The sequence below is a fragment of the Lathyrus oleraceus genome, chromosome 3 (assembly GCF_024323335.1).
Source record: "Lathyrus oleraceus cultivar Zhongwan6 chromosome 3, CAAS_Psat_ZW6_1.0, whole genome shotgun sequence".
In the NCBI taxonomy this organism is placed as follows: Eukaryota; Viridiplantae; Streptophyta; class Magnoliopsida; order Fabales; family Fabaceae; genus Lathyrus; species Lathyrus oleraceus.
The window spans coordinates 230,008,531-230,024,647 of NC_066581.1; the positions used below are offsets into that span (position 1 = coordinate 230,008,531).

The window sequence follows — 16,117 nt, forward strand, 5'->3', positions numbered from 1 at the left end:
ATCCCCATGCTCTTCAGATTCTTGGAGTTCAGAGGCTTTCCAGTGTCGATTGCCATGTCTTCCATGAGCCTGAGCCTTACCAGATGGTCTACGAGACCACTCTCTATCAGTACATCTGAGATGAGTCTTCCCAAAGGAATGTAAGTTCTGGGCTTCATGTGATTTCTGGTTTCTCGTACAGAGTCTCTGAGGTACTTGAAGAGAAGTGCAGGGAGGCATAGCTTCAGACCTTTGTGAATGCAGTATAGAATACATTTCTATTCTGTGTTGATGTAGTCTGAGGAGTTTGACGCTGGGCGATGATGGATTGTACCCAGAATAATTTTGAGCCAAACCCGGAGGTTCTGAAGTAGTTCTTTGTTCTTTGAGGGGTTGCCTTCTGCGTTTTGTTTGAAGTTTGTTGGGTTGATTTCTTGAGATATGTATTTCGCCCTGGGATTGATGTTGTAGATTCTTCTGCCTCCATCTTTCTCCATGTTTAGAAGAGCAGTGATGGACTTCTCAGTTATCACCATCTTTACTCCCAGAACATAGGAGACGATGAAGTGATCGTCAACATCAGCAAATCTCCAGAATTCTTTAACAAGATTTGGGTAAAATGGACCGTAGAGGCGTTGAAAGTAGTTTCCCCAACCTTGTTTGTGAAGTTCTTCAGTGAGGTCTACGCTATTTCTTCTCATGTTATCAAAATCCACCAAGGATTCACACAAAACTTCCAGTTTGTCAAAGGGCGTTGCAAGGTGAATATGGGGCTCACAATCGAGAATGTGAGGCTCCTTGTAGATTGGTGTTGTAACTACGCCTGTAACCGTTGGAGTAGGGTTGCTGGTGCTTTGAACTTGATCGCTTGAACCCATTTGCTGAGAGTAGTTGAACACAGCTTGTTGTTGAGCATCCATGAAGTTGATGAAGAACTGAGATGAAGATGAAGAACTGCTTGCAGAAATGCCTTGAGATAACTGAGGTTTAAAGAGTGAGTGAGAGTGAAATGTGTGCAAAGTGAGAAATGCGTGTTTAAATACCCAAATTAGGGCACATGCAAAACGACACACAAATCAAAGTTTTAGCACAAAAACCAAGTTAGCACGTTTAGAGGGAGAAATGATTATAGCTCATAAATGATGTCTAATCCTAACAGGCAGCACACTGCTCGAGGAGATCTCAAGAGACTGTTCCTTGATTACTGCTGGACAGCTGTCTAGAAGTTCCAAGGTCAGACGCAAGTCACTCCACGTGTTTTGATTTATCTGATCTTCAGGAATACCAAACGATTGGTTCCTGGAGATTTCTAACTCAGATAACTTCTAACTAGGTAGAAGTATCAGAGTTAGAGGCAGAATCCATTTGTTTATGTCAGAGTCTCATTTAACAACTTCAGAGGCACATTTTATTCATGGCAGTTTTGAATGTTCAAATTTTCTAAGATAAAGAGGAATTTATCTTCAGCTAAGGGTTTAGTAAAGATATCTGCCCATTAATGATCTGTATCAATGAACTTCAATGTTACTATCCCTTTCTGAACATAGTCTCTGATACAATGATGTTTCATTTCAATGTGCTTAGCTCTGGAGTGCAAAATGGGATTCTTACTTAAGGAAATGGCAGCAGTATTATCACAAAATATAGGAATGTTACTCTCGAAGATTTGTAGATCTTCTAACTGATTCTTCATCCAGAGCATCTGAGTAGTGCACAGTGATGCTGAGATGTATTCTGCTTCTGCCGTGGACAGGGCGATAGTTGATTGTCTTTTGCTGGCCCAGGATATCAGATTGTTTCCCAAGAGCTGACAATTTCCAGATGTGCTTTTTCGTTCCACTCTATCTCCTGCGTAATCTACATCACAATAACCAGAAAGTCTATATTCTGATGTTTTCTCATACATTAGGCCCAGGTTAGAAGTTCCTTTCAGATATTTGAAAATTCTCTTAACTGCAGTTAAGTGAGTTTCTCTAGGATCTGATTGGAATCTGGCACAGAGACAAACACTAAAGAGAATATCAGGTCGAGTAGCAGTCAGATAGAGAAGAGAACCTATCATACCACGATAGAGCTTCTGACAAACCTTTTTACTGACTTCTTCCTTTTCAAGAATGCATGTTGGATGCATGGGAGTCTTTGCAGAGTTGCATTCAGACATGTCAAATTTCTTCAGAACATGTTTTATGTATTTTCTTTGATGAACGTACGTGACTTCTGAAGTTTGGTTAATTTGAATTCCTAGAAAGAACTTTAGTTCTTGCATTAAGCTCATTTCAAATTCTGCCTGCATTAACTCAGAGAATTCTTGACAAACAGAGGCGTTAGCTGAACCAAAAATGATATCATCAACGTATATCTGACATATCATGAGATCATTGTTAAGGTTTTTACAGAAGAGTGTGGAGTCAACTTTCCCTCTAATAAAATTATGTTCCAGAAGAAAGTTACTTAAACGTTCATACCAAGCTCTGGGAGCTTGTTTGAGTCCATATAAAGATTTTTTAAGTTTAAAAACATGTTCTGGATAATTTGGATTTTCAAAACCTGGAGGTTGGTTGACATACACTTCTTCTGATATATAATCATTAAGGAATGCGCTCTTGACATCCATTTGATACAATTTGATAGAATGATTTATAGCAAATGATACAAGAAGACGAATAGATTCTAACCTGGCGACTGGAGCAAAGGTTTCATTGTAGTCAATACCTTCTTGTTGACTGTAACCTTGAGCCACCAGTCGAGCTTTGTTTTTGACGACTTCTTCTTTCTCATTCAGCTTGTTTCTGAATACCCATCTGGTTCCGATAACATGAGTGTCTTTGGGCTTAGGAACAAGATCCCAGACATCGTTCTTTGTGAATTGATCTAGCTCTTCTTGCATGGCTAGGACCCAGTCGTTATCTTGAAGTGCATCATCACAGGACGTAGGCTCGATCAAAGATACTAGTCCCAGAGGAGTTTCTTCAGAGGTCTTGAAGGTAGACCTAGTTCTGACAGGTTCGTCCTTGTTACCCAGAATCAACTCTTCAGATATGTTGAGGCAACTTTTAGCTTTCTTTGGGATTAATGGAAGATTAATTTCCTCAGGATTTTGAATGGCAGTTGCTTCTGGAGCTTTGTCAGATCCTGCAAGAGTGATTTCTAAATCTGCAAAATTCTCCACTAGCTTTGACTTTTCAGGGTCAAGCTTATCGTCAAATCTGACATGAATTGATTCTTCCACAATTTTGGTTTCTGTATTGTATACTCTGTAGCCTTTAGAGCATTCTGAGTATCCTAACATAATACCTTTCAATGCTTTGGAATCAAACTTGTTCAGATGTTCTTTAGTGTTTAAAATAAAACCGGAGCATCCAAAAGGATGAAAATATGAAATGTTTGGTTTTCTTCCTTTACACAGTTCATAGGGAGTCTTTTCTAGAATAGGTCTTATGGAGATTCTATTCTGAATATAACACGCTGTATTTACAGCTTCGGCCCAAAAGTGCTTAGCCATATTTGTTTCATTGATCATAGTTCTGGCCATCTCTTGGAGTGTCCTATTCTTCCTCTCTATAACTCCATTTTGTTGTGGAGTTCTAGGGCAGGAGAAATCATGGGATATTCCATTAGAGTCAAATAATTCCTCAAAAAAATTGTTTTCAAATTCCCCACCATGATCACTTCTGACTCTTACAATTTTAGAGTCAAATTCTTTTTGCACTTTGGAACAGAAGCTAGTGAATACAGAGTGAGACTCACTCTTGTGCTTTAGGAATTTCACCCATGTCCAGCGACTGAAATCATCAACAATGACTAGTCCATACTTCTTTCCATTGAGTGATGCTGTTTTCACAGGACCAAATAAATCAATGTGAAGAAGTTCCAGAGGCTTAGAGGTAGTAACAATAGTTTTCTTTTTGAAATATGTTTTTGAAAATTTTCCTTTCTGGCATGCTTCACATAGAGCATCTGAAGAGAACTTCAGTTTGGGTAGGCCTCTGACTAGCTCGAGTTTATTTAGCTGGGATAATTTGCTCATGCTAATGTGGCCCAAGCGTCTATGCCATACCCATTGCTCTTCGTGAACGAACATCAGGCACTTCACATTTTGTTCTTTTAAATCAGAAAGATTTATTTTATAAATATTGTTTTTCCTCTTGCCTGTGAATAGGACAAAACCATTGTTTTGATTTATGGCTTTACATGTTTTTTGGTTAAGGATTACATCATAACCGTTATCACTTAATTGACTTATGGATAACAGTTATGCATTAATCCTTCTATGTAAAGTACATCAGATATAGAGGGAAGAGTACCATTACCAATAGTTCTGGAGCCTCTGATCCTTCCTTTCTGATCTCCTCTGAAGCCTACGAATCCAGCGTCTTTAAGTTCCAGGCTTTGGAACATAGACTTTCTTCCCGTCATGTGTCGCGAGCATCCAGAGTCCAGGTACCATGACTGGTGTTTGAACTTTGCTGCATAAGATATCTGCAACATAAACAATCTTATCTTTTGGTACCCAGAGTCTCTTGGGTCCTTTATGATTAGTTTTCCCAGAGTTTCTTATCACTTTGGATTTTCTAGCATTATCAAATTTTTGCTCTTGTGTGTGTGTATAGTGATATGAAAATGGAGATTTAGGTTGGTCACTAGTAGAACTTTTATCTTCCTTAGGATCATACCCAATTCCTTTTCTATTATTCTGACTGACTCCATAAATCATGGATGCCATTACACTCCTTCCTATCCCATTTTTCAGAAACTTTTGAAAGGCTTTTTCGTATTTATAAATTATCGTGTTTGAAGTTTGTGGAGCTTGAGATAACGCTTCTTCCAGTTTTAAACAATTTTTCTTTGCTGCATCTCTTAGTGATGTTAAAACTTTGTTTTCATCTTTTAGTTCTAGAATTGTTATCTCAAGTTTGCCACATTCTTCAAATTTTTCTTAAAGACAGCCTTTTATTGCTTTAAATTTTTGTTTTAGTTTCTGATATGAGCTAAGAGTTTTAGACAAGCATGATTCTAGTTCAGATCGAGAGAGTTTAGAAAATACCTCTTCTGATTCAGATTCTTCATCTGAAGTTTTCCTGGATGTGATAGCCATGAACGCTACATTGGCCTGTTCATCAGAGTCAGATTCTGATGAGTCAGATTCACTATCATCCCAGGTAGCCATCAATCCCTTCTTGGTTCTGAGGGAATTTTTCTTGAAGCTCTCTTTTCTGGAACTGTCTTTCTTTAACTTGGGACATTCATTCCTGTAGTGACCTGTTTCTTTACATTCATAACAAGTAACATCTTTGTTAGTTTTACCTTTTGAGGTTGATTCTGATCGATCCCCTATGGGTCTTGGTCTCCTGAAGTTATTGTTCCTCTTTTTCCAGAGTTGTTTAACTCTTCTGGTTAGGAGGGACAATTCTTCTTCATCATCATAATCTTCCTGTTTAGAGTCATCAGCATCTTTTGTTTCGGCCTGGAAGGCTTTGTTTCTGTCAGATTTGCACTTTTCAAATCTGGACTTTAATGCTACAGACTTGTTCTTCTTCTGAGGCTCATCTTCCTCTAGTTCTATCTCATGACTTCTGAGTGAACCGACAAGCTCTTCAAGACTGATGTTGTTCAGATCCTTTGAAAGCTTTAAGGCAATGACCATGGGTCTCCACTTCTTTGGCAAGCTTCTGACTATCTTTTTGACATGGTCTGCAGTTGTGTATCCTTTGTCTAGAACTTTGAGACCTGTAATAAGAGTTTGGAATCTAGAGAACATTACCTCTATGGCTTCGTCATCCTCCATTTTGAAGGCTTCATATTTCTGGATTAGAGCCAGAGCCTTTGTTTCTTTGACCTGAGAGTTTCCTTCATGAGTCATCCTCAGGGAGTCGAGTATGTCTTTAGCTGTTTCCCTGTTGGTAATTTTTTCATACTCATTGTAGGATATGGCATTGAGAAGTATCGTTCTGGCTTTGTGATGATTCTTGAATTCTCGCTTCTGATCGTCTGACATCTTACTTCTGGGAACTTCAACTCCAGCATCTGTTACAGGAGGTTTGTATCCATCTGTGACAATGTCCCAGAGATCAGCGTCATAGCCTAGAAAGAAACTTTCAATTCTATCTTTCCAGTAATCAAATTTCTCTCCATCAAAGACAGGAGGCTTAGCATTGTAACTGTCTCTTTCATTTGTGTAGGCCATAGTTTTTCTCGTTTTGGATCTCTCTACATTGTTAAGTGTTTGATTAGAAACTCAATAGCAGAGCCGAAGCTCTGATACCAATTGAATGTGAGAAAAACAAGAAAGGGGGGCTTGAATTGTTTTGGAAAATAAGCGCTTTTGCAGAATAAGAACACACAGGATTTTATACTGGTTCGCTTATAACACAAAGCTACTCCAGTCCACCCGGCCAAGGTGATTTCGCCTTCAAAAAGGACTTAATCCACTAATCTTGAAAGATTATTACAACCAACGTCTAAGAGAAGGATCTCTTAGTCCTCCCAAGTATACAGACTACGCAGAGTCACTTGAGGAACAAAATCAATTTAGCAAAAGAGAATAGTAATTTAAGGTGCTTCTAAGATAAAGCAAATATTACAACAAATAGAGCAAGCAAGTTGGTTTCACGTATGAGCAACAACTTGTGAAAGACTGAGAGAGAGAGAGAGAGAGAGAGTATTTCTGTGCGTTCAGGTGTCTCTCAATGAAGTTCGCCGTCCTTTATATAGTGGTGAAAGGACCGTTGTAGTGATGGCAGAATATTTGACTTTGATGAGAGTTTAATGCCATTACTTCTGTGTTTCTTGCCATAACAGATTTGTCTCCCTGAATAACTTCTTTCCAAATATACTTTCTTTCCATTTGAAGTTGTAGTTTCCGTTACTCTTTCTGGATAAGGAGATTCTTCGTCAGAATCTGCATTAACTCTGTTACTCTAAGATTGTTGTGATGTGACATCAGAGCTTCTGATAGTCCTGGTCTTTTAGATCATCAGCGTTGAATCTAGAGGAAGTTTAGAGCTTTTGGTATTCTGCTGTGCTGTTTTGCTCAGAGTCAGAACTTTTAGAGCGCGCTTCTTCTTCAGATGCTTATGATCTTCTGGTACTTTGTATCTGATTCGATTCTGTATCTGATAACGCGATCAGATTCCTTTGTTCTTGTTCAGAGTCCTGCACACTTAGAAAATTTTCGTTAGAGTGCCATTTTTGGTTTCATCCTTTGTTATCATCAAAATCCTGGAATCTGTTGTAGAACAGTTTTTGTTCTTACAAAAAAGCTCTAATGTTTCCGAGTTGTAACCTCAAGTTGTTATTCATGGCTTCCCAATATTTGACCATGTCACCTATACTGTTTCCTAACATCTGCTTTAACTTCCAATGAGCAGATTCAACCCTAAAAATATTGAAAATAACACATAAAAAATACATAGAAATAATATCACATATAAAAATACACATACAAAATTATGAGACGTACCGATTAGTCATTGTGTTACCCAAATGTAGCACTCGATTAATCCATGCTCCAACAAATCTCTGCCTATGTGGAGTCAACCATGTGTCTTTCACATAATTAATAAATCCACTATAATCAACACATGCTTGCTCAAGTTGATGCAACCGTTGACCATACTCAACCTCATCACTAGCCCAGACAACTTCCATCCATAATATGTCTATCGTCTTTTGCAGGTCATTCACCACATGTTGTTTGCATTTGGCTCCAACGTTTTTGTTAATGTGAAATCTACATAGAAAATTAATTGACCTAGGAAACACAATTTCAATTGCTTTTATCAAAGCAAGATCTCTATCTGTCAAAATCACTTGTGGACACATGTCTTTCTTCACAAACAACTCTTTTAATTTCTCCAATACCCAACAAAAATTCTCTGTTTGCTCAGACTCCATATACGCAAATGCAATAGCAAAAGTCAACTCGGTCGATGTCATGCCAACAATTTCAAACAAAGGTTGTCTATATTTGTTTGTCTTGTAGGTGCTATCCATAACTAACACAATCGGAAAAATATTCAACAACTTAACTGAATCAGGATGTGCCCAAAATATCTCTCTCACCACTTCCGAGTCATCCTTTTTTCTACTCCAATAGACATAGCCTGCATCCTCAATAAGCTTAAACAGATGTTATATCTCACTCCTAGGACTTATCTCTTTTTGTATCACACTCTTATGCTTGTATACTTGCGTAATCCGAGTGACATTCTCAGGATATCGGTCTTGCAAGGAAAGCAATATGTGTCTAGGTGGTACATGTCTCTTTGCCAAATCAGCGACATGTTGCTTCGCATTTGTGGTCAACCTACCAATAAACGAATGACCTTCTAATCTATCAGGTAAACCATGATTATGTAACCCACATTTTACATCAACCTTCCAACCAGATCCATCTTTCGTCGGAGTCGACCTGATTTTAAATGGGCATCCACATTTCTTGGACGTACTTTGGGTACCACTATGAGTAATCTTGTGTTTCCCACCTTTATCACAACCAAATATTAATTTGCTACTTCTACCTCTCTTCCCCGTTTCAGTATCTGAACGACTGATAATAACATTTACTTTATTATCGATTCCAACATCTTTAATCCATCTGATAACCTCTTCTCGTGTACCAAATCTTTCCGTTGTTATAAACGCATCAGTAGTATCTACACATATTTGGGGAAGATTTTCCATTCCTGCAAAATAAAAAACAGATTAAAAAAAATTAAAAAAAAAAGCAAACCGGAACCCTTCTTGAAAGAGTTCTGGAACATATATCATACAAACCGGAACATTTCTCCAAAGAGTTCCGGTATGTGTAAATTTGTTCACCGGAACTCTTTTAAGAAGTCTTCTGGTTTATAAATTTTTTTTGATTGAACCCGAACTCTTTCATGAAGTCTTCCTGTTCATTGATTTGTGTGTTCCGGAAGTCACTCTTGAAGTCTTTCGGTTTGGAAAAAATACATACCGGAAGTCTTTTTGCAGGAGTTCCGGTGCGAGGGGTGTGAAACGTGTAATTTCTGAAATTTTCAACTGAATGGTAAAAATGAAATGGTAAATTGATTAAAACCAATTAAGGGTCGAATGAGAATTTTTAAAATTTTGTAGGGGTATGAGGCTAACTGTAGGGATACAAGGTAAAATTTTCCACCCCCATCTGTGAGAAAGAAGGAATTGGCATTGGGCCCAGACGCGACCCATGCTCGTTTTTGTTCCTTATGCCTTTTTTTTGGAACTTTACTCCTTGTGCCAAAAACAGCCTTGGGCTCAGGATGATGCCCATTAGTCCAATTCTGATTACACTTCCAGTTTCAATTCATACCCTTTTTTTAATTACATTTTTCTTTTGTTTTCTTAATTGACTTTTTAGAATAACCTTAGACTAATTAGATTAATTTTGACCATGGGACATTAAATCCTAATTGTTGAATTTGGTTAGCACAATATTGGATTAGTTCCACTAGAATTAATTAGTTCTTTCATTAGAAGTTACTTAGGAATTTTAATTAGATTAAAATTAGGCTTTACTTGACTTTAGAATTGAATAAATTTCTAAACATTAGGTTAGCATAGATTTTAGAACTCAATCAATTTTTAGGTTTTAATTAGAAGTAAATCCTTTAGGCCATGAATAAAATTAGGTATATTTTGGGAAATGACCATTTTGCCCCTCATGGGCTTATTTTGATCTTTTGTGTTGAAATTTGCATGCTCCCCTTAGGATTAGAATTCGATCATTTCCAATCTAATTTTGATCATGATTTTGATCACCTTTGACATGCTCCCTTAGGATTTCTAATCTAATTTAGAATATTCAATCAAGTTCTAATGTATGATCCCTCGAGATAGTTTCTAACAAGTACTAACTTCAACTAAATCCAAAATTAGGTCCCCCCCCCCCCCAAAACTAAAACCAAACCCCCGATTAAATTGATCAAAAGCGATTTTGATTAATTAAATCCTTTGAACTTGTATAATCCCACAGTCTAATTTGAGTGACCAAAAGACCCTTGGTCACTTAATAAGACTTTTCTTCCAAGCTGTGGAGCTCGAGGCCTCAAGACAAGATCTTCAATAAAGGCATCCTCAGTTATACCAAACAGAGGATTATTTAAGCACATCAAAGGTGGCATCTTCAACACTTGTTAAATCAAAGTCACTACGCCAAAAAGGTTTTTTAACAGCGCATCTTAGACAGCGCTTTTAAAAGAAAGCGCTGTCTAAGGTTAAAATAAAAATAAAACACGGAAAATGTTCTAAAAAAATAATGAAAGCGCTGTCTAAGGGGGGGTCTTAGACAGCGCTTTTAGAAAGCGCTGTCTAAGACCCCCCCTTAGAGAGCGCTTTTAGAAAGCGCTTTTAAATATAGACCTTAGTCAGCGCTTTCTCAAAAGCGCTGTTTAATGTCTTTCAATTAAAAAAAAAATCACTCAATCACTCACCCAAACACCATTCTCTCCGTCCCCAAAAAATCAAATACAGAAAGAAAAAAAACCACTCTCAGTACGACACCGTTTCGCATCTCGCCGGCAACAATGGACGCCGAAGAAGAACAACAAAAGCTTCCAGATCTAGTAAAAGCTCTCGTCCACCATCTACTTTCTCAAAACCTTCCCCCAAATTCCCCACCCTTAAACCCTACCTCCTCTCACTTCCAAAACTCCCTCCGTTACGCCCACCGCATTCTCTCCAGCCACCTCACTCCCTCCGTAACCCCCGATGCCGCCGCCATCGCCGAATCCATCAAACGCCGTCTCGCCACCGAAGGTAGATCCTCTGAAGCCTTATCATTCGCTGACCTATATACCAAATTCGTTTCCAAAGCCGCCGATGTTGATAACAAGTGGGCCCTACTTCATCTCTTCAATATCATTTCTCAAGATCGTAAAACCGCCGTTAAATCTCAACTCGATGCTTCCGTTTTTCTTCCGAATTTAACTATCTCCGATAACAACGTTGGTCCACGCCGTATTAAAAATAAGGGATGGAGCGACGGTGTTGTTGTTCTTGCTAAGGATCCTAATAATCGCCGCGACATTGTTGTTCTCTTAATTTTTCAGATTCGTTAGCAATTTGACCGGATCATCTTTGCTCGAAATCGCAGCTCTTACAGTAACTCTCCCTGTAAGTCAATTCTCAACAATAATCTCAGCTTAATTCTAACGTCATTTCTGATCAATGCTTATTTTCTGTTTTTGCTTATAGATTTTGGTACTTATTCGCCACTCCTTCAACTCCATTCCCATAACTGGTTAGTCCCTTACCAGTTCCCACGCACTTTCATTGTGGCAGCATGAATGTTGAAAAACAGTCAATGTTAAGATTTTTCATGTAAATTGAGTTTTGGAGTTCTGTAACTTTGAGTTTTGATGAAAATACTTGAAGGAATTTAGTTGTCTCATGTGGTTCCTAATGTGACCGAAAACAAAGGGTAGCTTACATGAAAACAATTTGACTTTATTTTCTATTTTGTTATAGAAATAGTTTATACATAAGTATGATAAGCGCTTATACTGCAATTTCTTAATTGAGCTGTTTATCCAAACATGGTCTAAAATCCAAGTTTTTGCTTTTTTACTTATAGGTAACTCCCTGAAGAAGAAAAAGGACGATGCACCGTCTGAGCATAGGAGTTTTAAAGCTTACCTATCTACATTGACTCTGGATTTTCTTGTCATAGTTGTTCCTATGCTCTTACTTTTCACTGTAAGTGTCCCCGGTAGCATCATATGTTTCGCTAACACTTGAAAGTTGCTGTTTTGTTTCTGTTGTCCATTGGTAGCTATGTTGCTGACTAGGTTTTTGAATAAATTTGAATCATTTTGTTTTGTAATTGGTACAATGAACTTGGTTATAGGTACTTGCTGACTGGAGCTATATAATAGCAAGTTTATTCACAATCTTAACATTGCTTTATATTGCAGTGAAGAGGTAATTGTTCAATTTGTTTAGCTAAATTCTTAAAAGAAAAGACTTTTATGACATAAATAAGTTTGACCAAAAGTTTCACACGAGCTGTATTTTGAAGTGGGTAATTGCTGATTTCCATACAATTTACTGCAGGCCTGGTGGTTCATCTCCTGTTTTAGAAGAGCCCAATTCTGTTAGGGCATATATTACTTCGTACAGGGTTATTGTGGTATGAAGTGTGGATATAGTATTCTTTATTCCATTGTGTGATTTAATATGCTATTATGTTGATAAAAAATATTTTTGCAGATGATTATAACAATCTTGTGCATCTTAGCTGTTGATTTCAGAATATTTCCTAGAAGATATGCGAAGACTGAAACATACGGAGCTAGTTTGGTAGGATTCTTTGACAGCTCTAAATTCCAAATAAAAGAGAAAAATTGAAACTGCTGTATTGATATATTCATATTTTTTCTCTAGGCAGTTGAACTGTGGTTGGTTGATAAAGCGGTTTTACCAATTGAAAATTCTGCGGATGGAAGCATCCATCGCAATTATGACTTACTTCTTCAACATAAGTTGAATCTTGTCGGAGAGGTGCAGCTGCGTGCTAACCACTGTCTCTTAGGATTGCCCGGTGTGACAATGGAGGAACTCGTCAGTGTTGTGAGTCATCCTCAGGTTGGTTGGTTATCATGTACAATCTTGTAATGAATGAAATGATACATTATGTTTCCTATTCAAACACGCTGAATAATAGATATGCTTTAAAATCTGCAATGACTTTTGTTTAATACAATTTATCAGATTGCATCAAACGTATTTTCAATGGAATCTATTGGCTTATCTAAACAATGCCGTCATTTATGATTTGTGCAGACTCCTGATACTGCAAACTGTATCTCTAGAATATGCTTACATATTGACTATGAATAACCGAACTTATAATCAATATCTTATAATGCTTCTGATTGAATTCATTTCTCTGTTAACTTTTGAATCCTTTATTTCAATGATTATTTCAGGATGAACTGAGAGATGCAGTATTGCTTGTGTTTGCCAACAAACAAGATCTTCCCAATGCAATGAATGCTGCTGAGATTACTGACAAGCTGGGTCTCCACTCTCTCAGACAGCGCCACTGGTAAATATTTTTGTTAATGAAGCACTTCATATTCTGTACTAATAGCTATCCTGTTGTGATCTAATACACTCTTCTGGGTTTTCCAGGTACATTCAGAGCACTTGTGCAACCTCTGGGGAGGGTCTTTATGAAGGTTTGGACTGGCTTTCCAACAATATAGCCAATAAGGTAGCTATTAGTTTCTTCCTTTATTGTGCAAATTTTGTTTTTTTAAGACATAAATATGTTTTTGGTCCTTGAAAAGTCGTACACATTTTGGAACTATTGGAACTAGGTTGCTTATTTTCTTCCTGATTTTCTTGTCCATTGCAGGCATAATGCTCTTTTGGGAGTCTATTGGATCAGTATTTTTGGATGCAGGGGTGAATATTATCTAGCTTTTATGAGTCCTCTTCCGAAACAACTTGAATTTATGTTCATGTATTATGATTTAGGACATATTGGTGGCTACAATTGTAGTAGGAATTTGTTTCATGGGATGTTTAATATTTTGAGCTTTCTAATATGGGTTTGGATGCAAAGCCTTCAACTGTAATGGAGATACTAATTCTATGCGCCATCAGGTTCTGATTTATAGTTTTGTCTTCTTGGTCATATATACCTTTTCATATTTAGTATCGGATTGGAGATTTTGTTTTTTTGTAAGATACCAAAGAAATTACAATATTCATACTTTTTTAGACGCTAATAACTTGGTTCAATGCAAATTGTATGGCCGACTGTTTTCATAATATTGGACACATCTGTCGGGGCAATATTTGGTGACCAGGATACTGCCGTTGCTGCTAAGGTATATTAAGAATTTTCTCTGTGTGAAAGTACATATGGACTAGTTTGTAGAGTGGCGCGTCATAACTATTGAGATTTTGTTGACAGACAGTGGCCATAAATTGTGTAAGACACACCGGAGCCATTGCAAGTTCCCGAGCTGCAGAAATATACGGCCTGGACATTCTTGCTGAAGGAATTCAGGTAATAACGTTTTGGAAGATTGAGCTGCTAAACCATATCTGAGTTTGCTGGTCTAAGTCAAGATTAAAGTTGAGGTGTTTTTTGCTATCTTTATAGGATGATGATGAAAATGTTACCCGTTTCTTGGTCCTTGCGAGGGAGCCTAGAATTCCAGGAACTGACAGGCCCCATAAGGTATACAAGTTGTTATTAAATACGACTACTTGTTACTGTTTGAATTTGCTGACTGGTTTGTGAATTTTCTGAAACTTAGGATTTATAATCCATATTTTTAAATTGATTTGAATTTAAAATTGCAAGGTTACAACTAGAAGGATAATTGCTGGAAAATGGGGTTGCAACAATGGACAAGCTTGCATTTCTCCCGATTATATTATAACCACAAAAGACTATGCTCCTAAGTTGGTAATAGGTTTTTCCCTAGCTAGTGTAGTTGGCTTTCTATATATGTCTCTTTGTTTAGTGTTTGGTGCCTTCTATTTTTAGGTGGATGCTCTAAAGACTGAATTAGAAAGTTTTTATGGAAAGAATCCACTGGAATCAAAAGATTTGTCACGCATTGTAAACTCGAACCACTTTGCTCGCTTGACTAAGCTTTTGGACGATGATAAAGTCTCTGGTAAGATTGTGCATGGAGGTGAAAAGGATGAAACCAAATTGTAAGCTCTGTCTTCTTTGTTGGAGATTCTTCATTGATGAGATCCTGATATGGTGAAATACAACATTGCCTCTAAAATCTCTCTTTTCCCACCTTAAACTACAGGAGAATTAGCCCTACTATTCTATTGGATGTCCCGCGAGATTCTCTGATAATGAGTGAAGAGATATTTGGTCCTTTACTTCCCATCATTATGGTAGGAATTAAGGCATCGATTCATTGAGATCTTCTTCAAAGTTTCATTATTTTTTCTCATTGTTTTCCTTGCTTGAAATAGGTGGATAGAATAGAAGAAAGCTTTGAAGTGATAAATTCAGGAACAAAGCCTCTTGCTGCATATATATTTACCAACAATAAGAATCTCAAGGAGCAGTTTGTTAAGACGATTTCCGCTGGTGGTTTGGTCATCAATGACACTACTATACACGTAACTTATCGTTGAATCTTTTAATTCATAGTTTTGAATTAACGTGAAATCGTAACACTATTAACTTCTATGTTTCTGTTACTGACGTGTGTTTTTCATTTGGTGCAGCTTGCAGTTCATACTCTACCTTTTGGAGGAGTAGGTGACAGTGGAGTTGGTGCATACCATGGAAAATTCTCTTTTGATGCATTTAGCCACAAAAAAGCAGTTCTTTATCGCAGTTTTTTTGGTGATGCTTCTATAAGGTATCCACCATACACCAAAACAAAGTTTAGATTGATGAAGGCTCTCATGACTGGTAGCATAGTTGGTATAATTCGTGCTATATTTGGAAAGTCCTAGAATTATGTGTCTTGGAATCTAGCATTTAATTGTATTTGGCAAGTCTTTTATTTTGGTTTCCTTGTATTTTATTGTTCATTTTTTGTTGGTTTAAACACATCAACCATGACTTTTGTGTTTGAGAATAAATTGGATAGTTCTATATGCTAACTCTCACATGTGTAATTTTATTTATACTACATGATAACTCACTTGTGTAATTTAATCATAAATTTGTGTAATTAATGTGTACATTTGTAGTATATGTTATGACTTGTAAATGTGTACATAAATTTGTATATATTTTGATACATTTAAGGCAAAATTGGTTTGAATTGGTATATATATATATTTGTTAGCCAAAAATTGGTAGAAAAAATGCCAAAATGGCATATATAAAATGTGATAATTGTCTGTCAAAATTTGGTTGAAAACAGATAGAAATTCTGGTTTATAAACCTGGAAAAAATGTGGTTTAAAACAAAAGTTTCAAAAATTTTCGTATACCTTAGACAGCGCTTTTGTAAAAAGCGCTGTCTAAGGGGGGGATTAGAAAACGCTTTAGGCAAAAGCGCTGTCTAAGGGGGGGGGCTTAGACAGCGCTTTTTGAAAAGCGCTGTCTAAGGTATACCTAAAAAAATTAAAATAGGAGGGTCTTAGAAAGCGCTTTTGGCCAAAGCGCTGTCTAAGGGGGTGGGGCTTAGACAGCGCT

At 37.2% G+C, this 16,117-nt stretch overlaps 1 protein-coding gene across 1 annotated transcript; it reads left to right on the forward strand.

Annotated features, from left to right (window-relative positions):
* The first annotated feature begins 10,390 nt into the window (after positions 1-10,390).
* Positions 10,391-15,576, forward strand: LOC127130575 (uncharacterized). Its single transcript, XM_051059557.1, has 17 exons — positions 10,391-11,094; positions 11,176-11,221; positions 11,555-11,676; positions 11,828-11,901; positions 12,034-12,109; positions 12,190-12,279; positions 12,364-12,564; positions 12,909-13,027; positions 13,114-13,195; positions 13,719-13,817; positions 13,904-13,999; positions 14,096-14,173; positions 14,300-14,404; positions 14,486-14,658; positions 14,763-14,853; positions 14,935-15,084; positions 15,193-15,576. Exons 3-17 carry the CDS (start codon positions 11,659-11,661, stop codon positions 15,424-15,426), a joined length of 1,686 nt encoding a protein of 561 aa, XP_050915514.1. The 5' UTR covers positions 10,391-11,094; positions 11,176-11,221; positions 11,555-11,658; the 3' UTR covers positions 15,427-15,576.
* Positions 15,577-16,117: the final 541 nt, after the last annotated feature.

Coding starts and splice junctions, on each gene's coding strand:
- LOC127130575 (XM_051059557.1), top strand. Junction 14,000..14,095: donor TTCTTGCTGAAGGAATTCAG/GTAATAACGTTT, acceptor CTATCTTTATAG/GATGATGATGAAAATGTTAC. Junction 15,085..15,192: donor TCAATGACACTACTATACAC/GTAACTTATCGT, acceptor CATTTGGTGCAG/CTTGCAGTTCATACTCTACC.